Genomic DNA, 17,055 nt, shown 5'->3' on the forward strand with positions numbered 1-17,055 from the left:
AGGTCCTATTATATTAACTTCTCACTGTTTTCTGGATGGTTTTAGACCAGTACAACATTTACAATTACAGAACATCTTTGAAATTCTTCAAATAATCGCCAAAGCAAAGAAGTCTTTGAAGCAGAATTTACACCACTATATCTGTATATACAAATATATAGAAAAGGGGAAGTTTGGAAAGAAAAGCTCAGGTAAACATAACTGTAGACTTTCAGCAAAGGTAAAAACCAGCATCTGGTTTAATATTCCAATATCTGAAACATTAAAGAGTTTATTATTCAGTATCAATTGCTACCAATTTTTTCGTGAACAACAATCTTTTAGATGATATATGGCACATCTCTCCATGGAACAATGTTTAAAGTCTTTTCCATGAAATTATTGTCAACATACCGTCACATTGTCTTCATACATTAACACATCAAATACCTTCATAAAATCTAAATATAAATTATGTGTTTGCTACTTACCTAACTGGGTCTCCTGAATTGTTAGCTTACTCTCCAAGGGATGCAAAAGCTTCGGTGGTTTATCTGTTAGTGGTGCTAGAAAAGAAAGACATTCACATATTTAGTTTTCTGATTATTATTGGGTAGCATAAGACTTGATTTTATACCTATTGTTTCAGATATGTTTCAGTTTTTCTTTTGTTTAAATAATGCTCATGTGTTCAGTAGCTGTAAATATTTCTGCTTAGAGAGTAAATATAGCACTGATATTTAGAATCTTTCACATGCTAAGATATTGAATTCACTTCCATTAATAAAACTCATCTCTTTAAACTCTCACAAAAAACATGCACTGATATATTATAATTTTGTATTTTCATAAATATTATCCAGCATTTCATTGTTTGTTATAATATTTAATTACCTTTCTATCAAATGTAGTTATTAACAGAGAAATAATATGATCAAAGTTACTGTAAAACAATTTTGAAATTTTGATTAAAATTGTATTTAAAAGATATTGCCGTCACTGAAACATTTGACAGTAGAATACTAGGAAAAAGGCTCAGTTTTCAAAATCCAAGGGACAGATACAGTGAAATAATGTCAAGATTAGTAAGATTACTTTCTAAGAAGATTATTTTCCTCCTCCTTTTTGATCTGCCCTGAAATAATACTAGGAGACTTACGCAAATTTTGTAATAGGAAGAGTTTTGTAGTGGTCAAAAAGCTTTTGAAGGTTGTTGAAGCATGTGCACACCATGCGTCTAAATAGTGCAGTCATTCCACTAGATTTATATAACATCTTCATACTTTATTCACAGAAGTGATATTGATTAGTACTACATTTGTTGTTGATAGCAAGTGTAATCCTTACTGATCTCTGACAGGTAAGTGCATGCAATATGAAAAAAAAAAAGAACATTTATTTATTTTTTTCTTTAAAATTTATAGTAAATGTTCAGGGGAAAGCTCCAACCTGGAACACTTTGATATTTTGCTTTTCAACATTAATTCATACTTCAGTCTTTAACACAGATTATGGGCTGTCAGAGATTTAAAGTACATTTGACATTTTGATATAACTCTATAATATTTCTTCCCTCCAACTTGTCAAAATCACTGTTCCCTTTCTTACTGACACATACATCCACATGTGTATGGGTTTAATCTACTAAACATACTCATCTTCTGTCAGCTGAATTGCAGGAGAGGTTTATGCATTCCCTTTACTGTTTCCTCTCCTCTTTGATTAAGGTATGATGCCTTTTAAAATCTACAATACAAATTTCAACTTCGCAACAATGACAGAATGGATCCATTATCTACTCACATGTGTCTGCATTACAGAGGTTTTCCTTTATCTGACCAGAGCACAAACCCACCCAATTGGTGTCTGCAATTTTGACCCTATCAAATCTAGGACTGAATCAAAATATTTCTTCAAGGATAGGAAAAGAACAGGATTTAGTCCACAGACTTTTCTTCCATTAATTTTTCCAACAACAGGTTCTACTTTCTTATACTTTTCTAGGAAATAATTCTAGACTATCGACTCTGGAGAGAGCCACAGCTGTGAAAGACTTTTCTTTACACTGTTTTCTGATTTGAATTATTTTTAGCTCATTTTTCTTTTCTCTTTTGTCTTTTTTTTTTTTTGGTCGATGGGAGATAATATGGATAGAAGGCAAAGGAATTCAAAATACATTTTTTCTTAAACTGAAAAATTAGTCATTTCCATTTCTTTACTCCTCTGTAAAGGCTCATAATTTATCAGCACATTGCAATTTTTTAACCATCATCCACTATGAATTTAAATTTAGTTTTGCAGTTCTGTCATTTTCAAGTCAATTACCATTCATCAGATAATATCTTCTGAGTCACTGTTGTTCTAAATCTGTTTTGAAACTCTTCCAGCAAACAAAGTTTTCTCATTCTAAGTAAAGATATAGTAACTGGTGGAGTTAATCTGAATGCAAGAAATAAGTAGATTAGAAAACAGTTTTTTTCTCAGTTAAGGAAAGACTGACATGTGATAGTCACCAATACCTGTGGCCAGGAAGAATTAATGCTTAATAAGACGCTGCACCTCTAAGCTCTTTAAATTGGGGCAAATATCAGTATTTCAGTGTTGCATTCCCTACTGATGCCTGCCAATCTAACACTGCTGTGGGTATGTCTGTACTACAAGCAATCACATCTTCCAGGGCAAACTCATTAACCCATCTTGAAAATGAAAAAAAAAAAAAAAATACCCTGGGTATTCTGCATTGGAGAGGTTTAGGCTGTAGGGAAATATTGTGAATGGGAGTAATACAGGCAAGGAAAATAATTTCTGTAACTTGGTATAATTAGAATCTCAGATTTTCAAAGGTGATTTGAAATGTGCCCGCAGCCAATCAACACCTTTAGTGTCTGTTATTTCATCTATTTATTAACCTGCAAATATATGTAGGTTTTCATTGCAATTAATCCATATGGACTGAGGCAGAGGTGGAAATATCTCCAGCTGCCTCTCTTTCTTTCAAGTTTACATTCTCCACAGATAGCAACATTAATGGACAGCACAGAGTATCTGCAACCCTTGTTTGATTTAGAAACTCTGAAGTAGACATATGTGTCTCCTATAAGCCGTTTTATGTCCTTCAAACCATGGGATTTGGCTTCTTAACTGGGTCAATTCACCATGCAACAGGCTATTCAAAATTAATATAATTTTCAGAAGGGTCTACTGAGGCACAGTTATCTACTAAATCAAACAGCAAACCTAGAAATTCATCCTTGCTTCCTAAACTTTTACTAAACAGCTAGAATCAAACAAAAATTACAAAACTCACAACTACATCTGGTCTCTTAAAAAGTTAAGCAACTTTTTTCTTTTTCACTAATAGATGCTGCAAGGCAATAATTTTCATGTCCTACAAAAATATTCATGATTTCAAAGCACTTCCTGTTCTGTACTGCATACAAAGAACCAGAATTCTTTTGAATGTGTTTAAAAAACACAAAGAGAGGGTCCTCTACCCACCAGGTAGTTATCAACAGGGTTGTCATACAGTCGGAACAGAGTATTCAGATTCTTATTCTTGCATAAGGGAGTTCTCGCCTGTCGGCAAGAATCTTAGTTCCTGGATATTATCCCCTACTGATGCATGGGTGCACTTCTCCCTCCCTCTCTCTCTCCCCCTCCCCACTTTTTATTTTTCTTTCTTTCCCTATTGATAGTTTAGTCTGGTTTTTTTTTTTTCCTTTCTTTCCCACTTAAGAGTTAAGAAAACTGGTATATTCCTCTCAAAAAAATGAGGTTTGACGGATCGAATTCTTTAAAAAGAAAAAAATAAATAACAAACAAAAAAAGATGATGGGTTACTGGATCATAAATCAAGTTTATGGCCAATCTTATATTTGATTTCCGAACCACCAGTGACGAATGTCACAAATATGTCAAACTTGATTTTGATTAAAAACAAACTGAAGTTAAAAAAAATCATGTTACCAATTCTGAAGCTTTATTAAAAATTACTATTTAACTCCAGAGATACAATCTAGTTGCAGATATATTGATCCTGCTCAAAGAGAAAGTGCCTAAATTCATATTCAAAGTCTATCAGACTGGTTTTACATTTAAAACATATTGAACAATCTATCTTGTGGCAATGAAAGTGAGAGCCATCACAATCCGTCACCCTTCTGGTAACTAGCCAGAAGATAATATTTTTACATCAGCTGCCTACTTCCATACTGCTCTTTCTAAGCTGCCCTTTTAAGTTTAGAAGCTTATGGTCACAATATACATTTCCCTATGCAAAATTCTGTTATTTGAAGAGACCACCCACCTGTTACAATTTAGCAGAGCTAATGAAGAAAAGCTTAATTCAAACTGTACATAAAAAAAAATCACAAATCTGGATATCAAAAATAGAACTGCCTCAAACCCTACAAGACTTATAATAGAAAAAAAAATAATTCAAAATTTCTATGTTCATGTCTGTTTTACAAAGTGCTCTCAGATTCTTCCTTGCAAATTGTAATGATTACAGTTAATTTCAGTTTCTTAGAGGCAGGAAGGGCTGTGGAGTTGTCTGCAACTCAGAAATCCAGTTTATTGGGTAGACACTTCCTGCAGGGGAAAAAAAAATAAAAAAAATCACAGGAATGGCTGCCTTACCTGGCCAGTCTGAGTTACCTATATTTCAGAGTATTTCTTCAACTTTTTTATTGAAGTAAAACTTCCTTTCTGAGGATGAAACCCCTTCTGATCCTTCTGAGATTTGAGAAAATGAGATTAAACCTCTTATGTTTATGAATTTAGACCATTTTTAGAAAAAAAATGACTGATATAGCCCTGTAACGCATTGCAACTAAGGCACAGAATTAAATCAGGCAAGGAATTCATTGCTATGCTAAGGCAAAATATTCATACACTTTGAAACAAAAGAAGCCAGAGGGATGGAGTTCTTTTCTTGAAGTCCACACTGTTTCTCTGACTTCACCCTTCAGTTAAGAAAGATCCCCCATCTCAACTTGCCTCTAGAAATTAAGGAATTCCTCATTACTATTATCTTCCCTGCTGATTTTCTGTGCCTGGATTTCTTTTTGCGCTCACTTCATTCCGCTAATTTTGCCACAGGCAAATCACTCCGGGGACAAGGCATCTCTGTCAGAGAAGGGACATTAGGTCTGATTAACTAAAAGCTGAACCTTCAGGCACTTCTGAGCATGGTGCCTGGCACTACTCCCTACTCCTCATGCCCTCAGAGTTGGACGGTGTCCGGCTATTAAGTGCACGTGGTGTGCTTACCCCTCTAATTACTACATCTCAACATTTAACCAAGCATTTTCAAGCCTGCTAAACTTATATCAGTGGCAGCAGAGAAGATTTCAAATGAGATTAAAACAATAGATTTGATTTTTATACTGCTGTGATAAGGTCCGTATCATGATGGGGCTCTTTAAATAAAGCACTGTCATTAGAAAGCCATCATTTATGAAAAGCTGCTGTAGATGGCAATATTTAGGAATCACAGGTATTTATAAAAATAGGAGGAAAAACTATAGCATTTCAGTTGATAAGTGCTGTACCTTGGAAAACAGTTGCACATGATTTTGGTTCCTTTTTTTTTTTTTTCCAATAATCATGTCTGTAAAACAAATAATGCAGTAACAGTAGTATACCATAGACTGCAATAAAATTAATTATGTGCAGCCTGAACCTGAAGCCTTGAAACATTGGTATACACAGTTACTGCCCAGATGAATACTAATTTGGGGAACTCTCAGGTTCCTTAGAGCAATTTTGAGCAGAGCAAAACATAGGTAATGCAATACAAGGATGTTGGTTTTTTCCTTATTTCTCCTAACGTATGCATAACTCTACGTATTCAAATATGTCACTAGAGAAATCATTGCCTTTAAAAAAAAATATGTATGGTAAGGACTTCCATAGAAAGGGAATTCTTTATAATATCTTGATACTTCTAACAACCTTAAATCTCATTTCTCAGCTGCAATCAGATTAGTTTTCATTCACAAGGGCATCATTTAAAAACATGTATGCCATGAATTGCACAGTAACCTTGTAAAACTGTCTCACTGTGTAAACAAGGCTGGTTATACACTGAATCAAGCAGTTCAAACTGAGGGCAGATAGATGCATATACAGATACTAAAGTTACATGTGTGAAGCCATAGGCATGTGACCATAAACGAGTAACCTAATGTGACCTAGCTATTTACTTCGACAGATTAAAGATCAGCTCTATCTTCTGAAATGTTCACATAAATCTTACATTGAGAAAGAAAAAAAACTCTGCCTCTTTTTTCAGTTTATGTCTTTCTGTCCTGGGGGGTGTGTGTGTGAACTAGCGGGCTGCGTGGCAGCTGGCCTTAAACAACGACACTTTCTCATTGTCTTATTGCACATTTAAAATGCCCCAAACCTCCTGCTCTGGACATAAAAATGAATACAGTTTTTATTTCTCATACCTAATCCTTTCTTATGATGTTTTTCCAAAACTGAAGTTTACATCCTCATATTTTTTACATCAGAAAAATTTCCTAAAAGAACTATGTAGAGCATTAAAGACAATATTAGCAGTTTCTGCGAGAAAGTGCAGCAGCAGATAAAATGGCGACTACTAAAGAGACCATTATTATGTAAAAGTTACTGTGATGCATATTGAGAAAAGAAATGACATTGCTAAAATGAAATCTTAGAAGACAGGAAGAATATTTGCAGGAAGCCTATTTAAGATTTTTTAACTAGCAAGTCACTTGGGTTTAATGACAGTTTGAATATGGGAGAACAGCAAATGAAGCCAGATGTTGAGGTTTTACATTATCTGTTCATCTCTAACTATAGAGTCATAGAATAGTTAGGGTTAGAAAAGACCTAAAGATCATCAAGATCCAACTTGTCCATGGGCAGGGACACCTCCCACTAAACCATGTCCCCCAAGTCTCTGTCCAACCCAGCCTTGAACACCGCCAGGGATGCAGCATTCATATCTCCCTGGGCAACCCATTCCAGTGCCTCATCACCCACACAGTAAAGAATTTCTTCCTTATATCCAATCTAAACTTCCCCTGTTTAAGTTTGAACCAGTCATCCCTTCTCCTGTCACTACAGTCCCCTGTGAAGAGTCGCTCCCCGACATCCTTATAGACCACTTTCAGATACTGGAAGGCTGCTATGAGGTCTCCATGCAGCCTTCTCTTCTCCAGGCTGAATAGCCCCAACATTCTCTGCCCGTCTTCATACAGGAGGTGCTCCAGTCCCCTGATCATCCTTGTGGCCCTTCTCTGGACTTGTTCCAACAGTTCCATGTCCTTTGTATGTTGAGGACACCAGAACTGTACACAAAACTCCAAGTGAGGTCTCACGAGAGCAGAGTAGAGGGGCAGGATCACCTCTTTCAACCTGTTGGTCGTGCTCCTTTTAATGCAGCCCAGGATACGGTTGGCTTTCTGGGCTGCGAGCACACACTGAAGCTGGCTCATGTTCAGTCTCTCATCAACCAACACCCCCAAGTCCTTCTCCGCAGGGCTGCTCTGAATTCTTCTCTGCCCAACCTTTAGCTGTGCCTAGGATTGCTTCAACCCAGGTGTAGGACCTTGCTCTTGGCATGGTTAAACTTCATAAGGTTGGCATTGGCCTACCTCACAAGCATGTCAAGGTCCCTCTGGATGGCATTCCTTCCCTCCAGCGTATCAATCGAACCACACAGCTTGAGTGTCATTGCAAACTTGCTGAGGGCGCACTCAATCTCACTGTACATGTCATCGAGAAAGATGTTGAACAAGACCAGTCCCAACACCAGTCCCTGAGGGACACTACTCATTACTGGTCTCCAGCTGAACATTGAGCCATTGACCACAAGTCTTTGCGTGTGGCCATACCTGAATCTGATGTGACACTTAGGCTACCCCTATGACCTCAGAGAAGATGTATATATTGCTTTTTTTTTTTAATTGTTAGTTTTCTTGAACACAGGGTGACATTTCCCGGTGGTCTCCAAGGAAAAAGCACAAATAATTAAAATGCTGTCATCACAAATGCTAATGCATTCTTGAAACACAAAAGCACCAAAGAGTATATGTAGTTAAAACTATTGAGTGAAATATTAGCCTAACATCTTGACATGATTGGTCTCTTTGCATGGCAGATTTAAAAGTTATATTTTGTATTTACAAAGAGGAAAGAAAGGAATAAAGAAAGGTTTTAATCCTAAAAGAATATTTATTCCTCCTCCCTATCCCAAGGAAAAAAAAAAAAAAAAAAGAAAAAGAGACCCTAAACACACAAAGACAAAAAAAAATTAAAGGTTCTAAAATATTTTTTCCTCTCTTGCATAATATTTCTATGCATTACACCACTGTTTCTGCATTAAACTAATCCCTAAAGCAAGAAAATGGATATGTGATTTTCTATGCAAGTCTATGAAAATGATGCCATGCTAAAGCCTAGCCTGTCCGTATGGTTTATTAAATTTGGCTGTCCACTAGGAGGCATCAGATCACCTGACGAAAACCTGACAAATGATGAACAAGATGGTTGCTGTTGTTGCTATAAACAAGTGTGATATATTATCCGTGCTTTTAATTAAAATCGAAGTTCTTCTTCACAGAAGAATGAAACAATGAAACCAGGCATCTGGGAACACTCAGGTATTTTCTGATATTTCATATTTCAATTTTCTGATATTTCATCTTAATGGAGAACCTCACCAACATTTAGAAATTTTGTCTTTTTCATGTTTATATTACTGCCTCATATGAGTCCTCTAGGCCAAAATAACCATCCTTCTTCCTGCCAGAGTACCAAAAGTGGGTGTTTTGCATAAATATTTTTTACACTTCTGGAGGAGGACGCCCAGACCAGTTGCTGCTCACATGTAACAGGTCACTCTTATAAAACATGTCAATAGGATCTGGCATTTTGCGTGGTCTGTAACTGTTCCTTCTGCCTGTATTATGACAGCAACTAGAAGTCAAAATAAACTGAGGACAGAAAAGGCCACTACAATTGGCACGTTTTTGTATTCACGCACTATGCTACTGGTTTGAGTTTGGCTTATTCTCCAGTTTTACCTACACAGACCTTTCCCTAAAACATCCTTGTCTTTACCAATGGGTGAAACCAGGATTAAGCAAATCCAGTTCACCTCAGTTAAACTGTATATGCTACAGTTTCTTCTATTGTTTCTGTTCAAGACTAATGAAAAATTCTGGGAGGTGGTCTCCTAGCACTTCTTAAGTCTGGCATCACATACTAATGATTTTTGGAGGTATCCATATGGGACATAATCCTTACCATAACTATTTATAGACATATTTATTTGCTTTTAAAACTTATAAAAGTATTCTGTTGCTCCTATATCTATGTGTTATATTATGCCTTTGTTTATAAGAGTCTTCAAGGGTATGTTGTATAGATCTTGTATAAAGCTGGTGAAACAAATAGAAACATACACAGTATTCTTCACAATTGGACTACCTGAATAGTTTACATATTCATGCAGCAAAACAGAGTTATATAAATCATGAAGTTTTGACAAACAAGCCAGACTCACACATTTCACAACAAGGAACCATTCTGCAACACGCACTGTTAAAATTTCTCTGCATATTATAATAGGTTCTCTTATATTGTTCCCTTTGTCTATTCTCTTTTCTTTTTTCCCTAGGTTAAAATATAGAAAATATAGTGGGGAAAGTTTCTGTTCTCTGTGACAAGGCCAAACACATGTTTTCTTAAAAATTACTGTATTATCCTTACTGCATGACTCCCAGAAAATCTTGTTTATTGTCCAATTAATTAGAAATAACTACATTTTCTCATTCAGCTTCAATTTTATGATTGCCAGTTGAATTTTAGCATTCACTATTATTTCTTTTCCTCAACCTTGTCATGATTGTTAAAGTTTTCCCTTGAAATTTATTGTTAATTTTTATTTTTGCCTATTATTTCATACAGCTGTCTCAGATTTAGATTTCAAACCCAAGGAACTGAAGTATATCTTCTCTCATTTAAAGTAATTTACTGTAAATTTTAGAAACTTAATTTTAGAATTTTAGAAACTTAATAATATATGTGGATCTCCTTATGCCTTGTTTTTGTTATTCTCTCCTGTTTTGAGATTTAGGGCAGATCGTTATTGGAAATACTGTCGCTCACGACCTTTGAACACAAATTCTAGATACTCGACGCTTTTCTTTTCATAATTAAATCTTTCTGCTGATAATGCTGACATTTCAGAATGAGATTTCTCAGCCTCTGAGGAGGCCTTGTAAAGGGAATAAGACCCTATGCACCCTGAGCACTTCAACTCTTCCAAAGAGCTGACATTTAAAGGCCTTGCAAGTTTTTACCTATCACACAGAGTTTCCTCTTTCAGGATTTGTAGTCAATCTTTTAATTCTGTTGCTTTATTTCAAAATAATCTTATTTAAAAGGCAACCTGCTCTATTTCATTCTGTTCTGATTCTGTCTTAGACCTGTATACTTCTCATTTGTTCTTTGAGTCATCTCAGTGATTTAGTTTTCTGAATCTGTCTTAGCTCTGCTATTTGGACATACTATAATTTCTTGTGACCCAAAAAAAAAGTGAGAAAAATCCATAATTTCCTCTTTTGTGAACAATATGAGAGCTTTTGTTGTTTTTTTTTTTTTGTTGGTTTTTTTTTTTCCCTTTCTTTCTGTACTTCTCTTTTAGTGCACATTAAATTTCCTGCCCTGTCAGACAGCTATTTTTTATCTGCTCCATTCAACTGGGCTTATTTGGTTTTAAGCTGAGACACTTTGGGCTATAACATAGCAAATACCGCTCTCATCTTCAAGAAAGGCAAGAAGGAGAATCTTGGGGAAATAGGCTGGACAGCCTCATCTTGACCCCTATGAAGGTGATGGAATAAATAGTCCTGGAAACCATTTGAAAATACACGAAAGAGAAGAAAACGGTTGGAAATAGCATGGATTTATAAAGGAGAAAATGTGCTTAATCAACCTAGCAGCCTTCAGTGATGAGCTGACTGGATCAGAGATGTGAGGACAGTAGCTGATGTTGTTCATCTCGACTTTTGCAAGAACTGACAGTGTCTCACAAAACATCCTCACTGACAAACTAACTATGGACTAAGTATCCAGTAAAAACTGGATGAACTGCTGGACTCAGAGTATTGCAAACAGCAGCACTAAGTCCAGCTGCAGGCCTGTACTAGCAGTGTATTCCAAGGATCAGTGCTGGGGCCAATGCTGTTTAATGTTCTCATTAGTGACCTGTATGACGGAACACAAAACTGGGAAAAGTGGTTGATAAACCAGATGGGTATGATCCCACTCAGAGGGAATTTGACAGGCTGGAGAAATGATCTGACAGGAGCCTCAGGAAGTTCAACAATGGGAAATGCCAAGTACTGAAACTCTGGAGGAATAACCTCACACTCCAGCACAGGCTGGAAGTCAACTAATCAGATTAGCCGAGAAGGACCTTGGGATGGTAAAGAACAAGTTAGACATGAGTTGGCAATGTGCTCTTGCATCAGTGAAGACCAACAGCACCCTGGGCTGCATTAGGCAGAGAATTGCCAGCAGGTTGAACGACGTGATCCTTCCCCTTTAGTCAAATGTAATGAAACACATTTGGACTGTCGAGTCTAGTACTGGGCTCTCCAACATGAGAGAGATGTAGACATACTGGAATAAGGACAGTAAAGGACCAAAATGATGATTAAGGGATTGGAGCATTTCATACAAGGAGATGCTGAAAGAGCTGGGACTGCTCATCATGGAGAAAAGAAGGTACATGGGGATCTTGTCCATACATAAAAAACTTCATGGGGCAAGTAAAGATAACAGAAACTGACTCTTCTCAGCATTGCTAAAGGACAAGAAAAAGGCAATGGCACAAACTGAAACACAGGAAATTCCACCTAAACATAAGGAAAAAATTATTCACTATGAAGGTGTTCACATATAGGAACAGGTTGCCCAGAGATGTTGAGTCTCTATTCTTGTATATATTCCAAACCCAACTAGATATGACCCTCAGCAACCTACCTTTGCTGAAGATCAAATCTGAACAGGGGGATTTGACCAGAAAATTTCTGGCAGGTCTATACCTTCTTTTTTATTTTTAGCAAATATTTGTTCTTACAATCAGGTTTAGAAAGTCTGGAGAATTCACAGGGTGTCCTGAAGGTTTATGCAGCAGATGGGATAGGGCTGGATTTAGGGTACATGCCATGCAAATTGCACTGTACAACTCTACAGTTTATCATACAGATCATAGAAATATAGAATCATAGAATACTTAGGGTTGGAAAGGACCTTAAGATCACCAAGTTCCTACCCCCCTGCCATGGGCAGGGACACCTAACGCTAAATCATATCACCCAAGGCCTCGTCCAACCTGGTCTTGAACACTGCCAGGGATGGAGCATTCACAACCTCTGTGGGCAACCTATTCCAGTGCCTCACCACCCTAACAGGAAAGAATTTCCTCCTTATAATCAATCTAAACTTCCCCTGTTTAAGTTTTAACCCGTTACCCCTTGTCCTGTCACTACAGTCTCTAATGAAGAGTCCCTCACCAGCATCCCTCTAGGCCCCCTTCAGATATTGGAAGGCTGCTATGAGGTCTCCATGCAGCCTTCTCTTCTCCAGGCTGTACAGCCCCAACTTTCTCCGCCTGTCTTCACACAGGAGGTGCTCCAGTCCCCTGATCATCCTTGTGGCCCTTCTCTGGACTTGTTCCAACAGTTTCATGTCCTTTTTATGTTGAGGACACCAGAACTGCACACCAGAACTGCACACAGGCCCTTCTCTGGACTTGTTCCAACAGTTTCATGTCCTTTTTATGTTGAGGACACCAGAACTGCACACAATACTCCAGGTGAGGTCTCACAAGAGCAGAGTAGAGGGGCAGGATCACCTCCTTCAACCTGCTGGTCATGCTCCTTTTGATGCAGCCCAGGATACAGTTGGCTTTCTGGGCTGCAAGCACACACTGCCGGCTCATGTTCATTTTCTCATGAACGCTCTGCCTGGTCTATACTGTGTGTTCAGACCCTCTCATAGCAGCATGAACCCTGGCACAGGGGACTTCAGGTTTCCATTATCTCTACACAAAACTTGTCTGAAGCCTAGGCCTGAAGTTTTAGTTTCCATAGATTTTCTGTTTTGTAACATGGTAGGAAGTCAAGGTCTACCACAGGACATTAAAATCAAAAAGTTATGCAGTCCATGTAAGGGGAGGGAGGGGAGCATGCCTGAGAACAATAATATCTGGCACTTACTGTCCATTTGATATACCAAGCTTTAACTAAAACTCCCTATAAAAACCTAGTATGGCAGATGTTATATTAGCACACATCATACCGTTAACTTGGCAACAAACAGAGATTAGACATCATAAATATTTGGTCTACTGAAATGTTATGAAAGCTGGTGCTTATACAACCATTATTTAATACTTGATACATAAAAAAAGTTGTAAAAAATGTGTATATATTTATATACTACAATATCTCTAAAGCAAGCTCTTAAACCAGAAAATCATGATAAAAATAATACTATTAGATATTAAAAAATACACAAGCAAACAGAAAAACCCAACAAACAAACAAAACACAACACAAAACACCCTTTCTTAATTACAAACAAGTTAATAAAAAGCACTATTGCTGCCAAACAATGTAGATCACATTAGATTATTTATTTTTCAGATACTGTAATAGGGTAATAGGGTAATAGGGTAATAGGAAAATGATGACAGACTTCCCTCTCTTTAGTTGACCTTTTTAAAAAGAAGTCTTCTCTACTTTCATGTGGAAACAGAAAATGGTGATTGGGCAAAGTTAATTTTATAAATTAAGGAGATTAATGACTACTAAATCATTGTTTTCTTTGTACATTGTTTTCTTTGGTCAGAAAGAGACGTTTTCTTTGGCTAGAAATCTAAGACATCCTATTTCTGTTCAGGATATCTACCATCATAAATTCACAATAACTGTCTTGATTGCTATTACTCAGGTCTCTTCATAATCAAATACCTTCAGCTAGAGGAACTGAAAAGCTTTTGCTTAATTTTCACCAAACTTGTTATTTCTTCTGAATGTAAGGAGGAATTCATAATGCTGTATATATATTGTTTACACAGAACACAAATTGTTATTCAGGAATTTTCTAATTCTGAAATTTTCAGTAGAAATGTCCACTTTTCTTGACTGAAAAAAAAAAAAACCCACAAAAAAACAAACCCCATGACACGTTGTTTTGTGATTTCTGGCGTTGAAACAGAAGTGTTCATTTTTAATACAACATTTAGAGTAAGGTCTCTTTAATATTACTCTTTGTCTGCCTACATTTCTTCTTATTGACTCTTGTGGTACAAGCAGTTTATATTTCACAATATCTCGGTTTGAATCAAGGCTGAAGTTAAGAGATCAGAAATTAATACAAACTCATATTTCAACTGAAGGGCTAGCTATCTATGTTAGAATTTCCTAATCTATCTTGGAGTCTGTCTACAAGGCACTACTCAGTGTTGTCCAGAGTTGTATGAGCCCATTAGAAAGAATGTATTAGGCACTATTGTGTCTTGAGCTAAAATACTCTATTTCAGAAATTCAATAATCTGTGCCGGTGAGCAAAGGAAGAGTGCCCTCCTAAAAAATCTGTGCTGCTCCTAGCATTTGAGCTGAGTACTACTGTACAATACTTCACTATAATACATCATTAGTTATTTAGGAGCCTTATTCTGGTTTTCAAAAATGGTATAGCTACTTAGGAGCCCATGTGTCATGCCAGTTCTCAAAAACTCATGACTTGATATGAATCCCATTTTTTAAATTCTTGTGCTTTTGTAAATCCCACTTGGTATCAGCAGGAATCTAAATCACTGGAAAGCAAGTGACTTGCCTGAAAATTTTCTTTGGCTGAAAACTTAATTTTCCAGCAAATCAGACTTTTTTTTTCCCAATGGATAAGAAATCTGTAATGTAGAGTCTGTGTAGAAAGTGTAAGCATAGCTGGTTTTGTATACAAATACTCTTTGAGTTTACTTCATATAGCTGACTTCCTTCACATGTTCGAAGAAGTGCATAACCTGTCATGCCAGAGAAAGGATAAAAATAGTTGTCACTTCGGCCACCTAGTTTTCAGAACCTAAAAAGGTAGAGCTGTAGCAAACACTTTAAGTTGGTTTTATCGGGAAATGGAGAAAGAAAAGCATTGAATCAGAAATACTGAAGCTTTTACAGATGACAAAATCATAGAGAGAATATGAAAAATTTGTCATGAGAAAAATCCTCATTCTTGTATTGATTGGAAGATTGTTCCTTGGTACTATTTCATCCTTGTGGCTTCTGTGTTTAGTTTTGATAGCAAGGAACAAATTTTGTCCCATAAACAGGTGTAGGAAATTACTACTGCATTACCTGGCTCCATCTCCTTTAAGCAGAGAAAGAAGGCAAATAGAAGTTACTATCCTGTAGTAGCAGCCATCTTTGCTAGGTAGCGCACTGGCTAGGAGCAGTCTGCCCAAAAGACTGGCATCTCTGTTTAATGTTCTTAAATTCTTAGTTATCAAACAGGCTTTAGGCAGTAAACATTAGGACACAGTGCCTCCCCAGGCTGGACAGCAAGCTAGTATACTGAAGGAAGAAAAAGAGGATCTTCTGAGTCAAATGAAAAACAGATGACACCTTCTGCTCCTACATTATATTCCAAGACAAAGTAAACTCAGAAAGAAGCAATGCTACCAACAAAACCCAAAAGAAGACCAAACCCAAACAAGCCTTCCACATATTAACAAGGGTGAGGGATGAGAAACAATTTAAAAGGTGTATATTTTAATTACTAAAATACGCTGACAGATGCTTAGGTAGATTTTCAAAGTCTTTTGATATCCCATTCCCATTGTACCCCGCAGTTATTGGGTATTTTGGAAAACCAGGCACTGTACATTATGTACAAAGGTCAGAATACATGTCAAAAGCATAAAGACTATTCCAAGATTTTCTTTCTGACTCAGTTATATCGGTTAGGTATAGTCACAATATTTGTCATTCTTTTGCATGTAACATCTCCCAAAGATGATCCAGAAATTATTGCCTCCCTCAGAAGTTTGTTTCACCTGTAACATGTGTTGGTGGTACATACAGAAGTTTTCTCCTGTATTTTGTGTTATACTACTATCCATGGCATAGTTTTCATTGTTACCAGCGGCTTTCACTTGAACCTCAAAAGCTATTACTTCTAATGACTGAATCATTATATATATATATACATATAAAACCCTATCTAGAAACACTGAAAGTATCAGATCAGGGCCAAAGGTAAAATAATGAAATTATTATTCAGATCAACTAGAAAGAAAAAAGGTAATTACTATATTTTTTAGCAGTTTGAGAAATGCCATGCTTACGGTATTCCACTTTGCTTCCCATCCCACTGCTCAGCTTCCCTATTTGTTTAATACAAACCCAGTTAAAGCCTCATTATAGTTGTTTAGAGCTGATCACTGGGGAATACACACTAAACAGTGATGTTACAAGAAATGGTACCTCAGCTAGTGTGGTGGCAAGCTTAACAGGCTGTAATGCAATAACTTAAGTTATTAATCAAGCTGACTAATCACAAATTGCAAATGTAGACAACCACTATAGAAGCTAAAAAAACACTCCTGAAAAAAAACAACAAAACAACTTGTGGGTATTTTTTGTGTTAGGAATAAATATCATTTCCAAGCATGCTCAGTGACAGAGAGGAAGAGAATGAGAAGCAAAAGCAAATCACTCCCGAATTCACTTTGCATAAGGAACAGTGGAAGAAAGCATGACAACATCACACATTTCTATTGAAATCATCTGCTTCATGTATAAATGCAAAGCTTCAAACTCTTGCAGCACTTGAAGATTTTCCCCATCATTATTTTGATAGAACTGAATTTATCAAGTGTTTGTGGGTTCTCAAACCCATTTCATATGTATATATTTATCCTTCATTCATATTTAAAAAATATTCATCAACATGCTACAAGATAAGCATTGTTCAGTCAGACTTACTTCTGATAAATGTGAAATGAATATATTTCATTTATGACAG

General features: G+C 36.6%; 1 protein-coding gene across 1 annotated transcript in view; it reads right to left on the bottom strand.

The window, feature by feature from the left end:
• Positions 1–470: 470 nt before the first annotated feature.
• Positions 471–17,055, bottom strand: part of LOC130599151 (interleukin-1 receptor accessory protein-like 1) — a gene marked incomplete at its 3' end in the record, with an annotated part of 162,546 nt that continues 145,961 nt past the window's right edge. The window contains exon 5 of the mRNA XM_057409395.1: positions 471–545. Within this exon, the coding sequence (XP_057265378.1) occupies positions 471–545 (75 nt within the window). The remainder of the gene's footprint in view (positions 546–17,055) is intronic.

This window comes from Pezoporus wallicus, unplaced genomic scaffold (genome assembly GCF_028554395.1).
Source record: "Pezoporus wallicus isolate ANWC-B61680 ecotype Strahan unplaced genomic scaffold, APGP_CSIRO_Pwel_v1 contig_7905, whole genome shotgun sequence".
In the NCBI taxonomy this organism is placed as follows: domain Eukaryota; kingdom Metazoa; phylum Chordata; class Aves; order Psittaciformes; family Psittacidae; genus Pezoporus; species Pezoporus wallicus.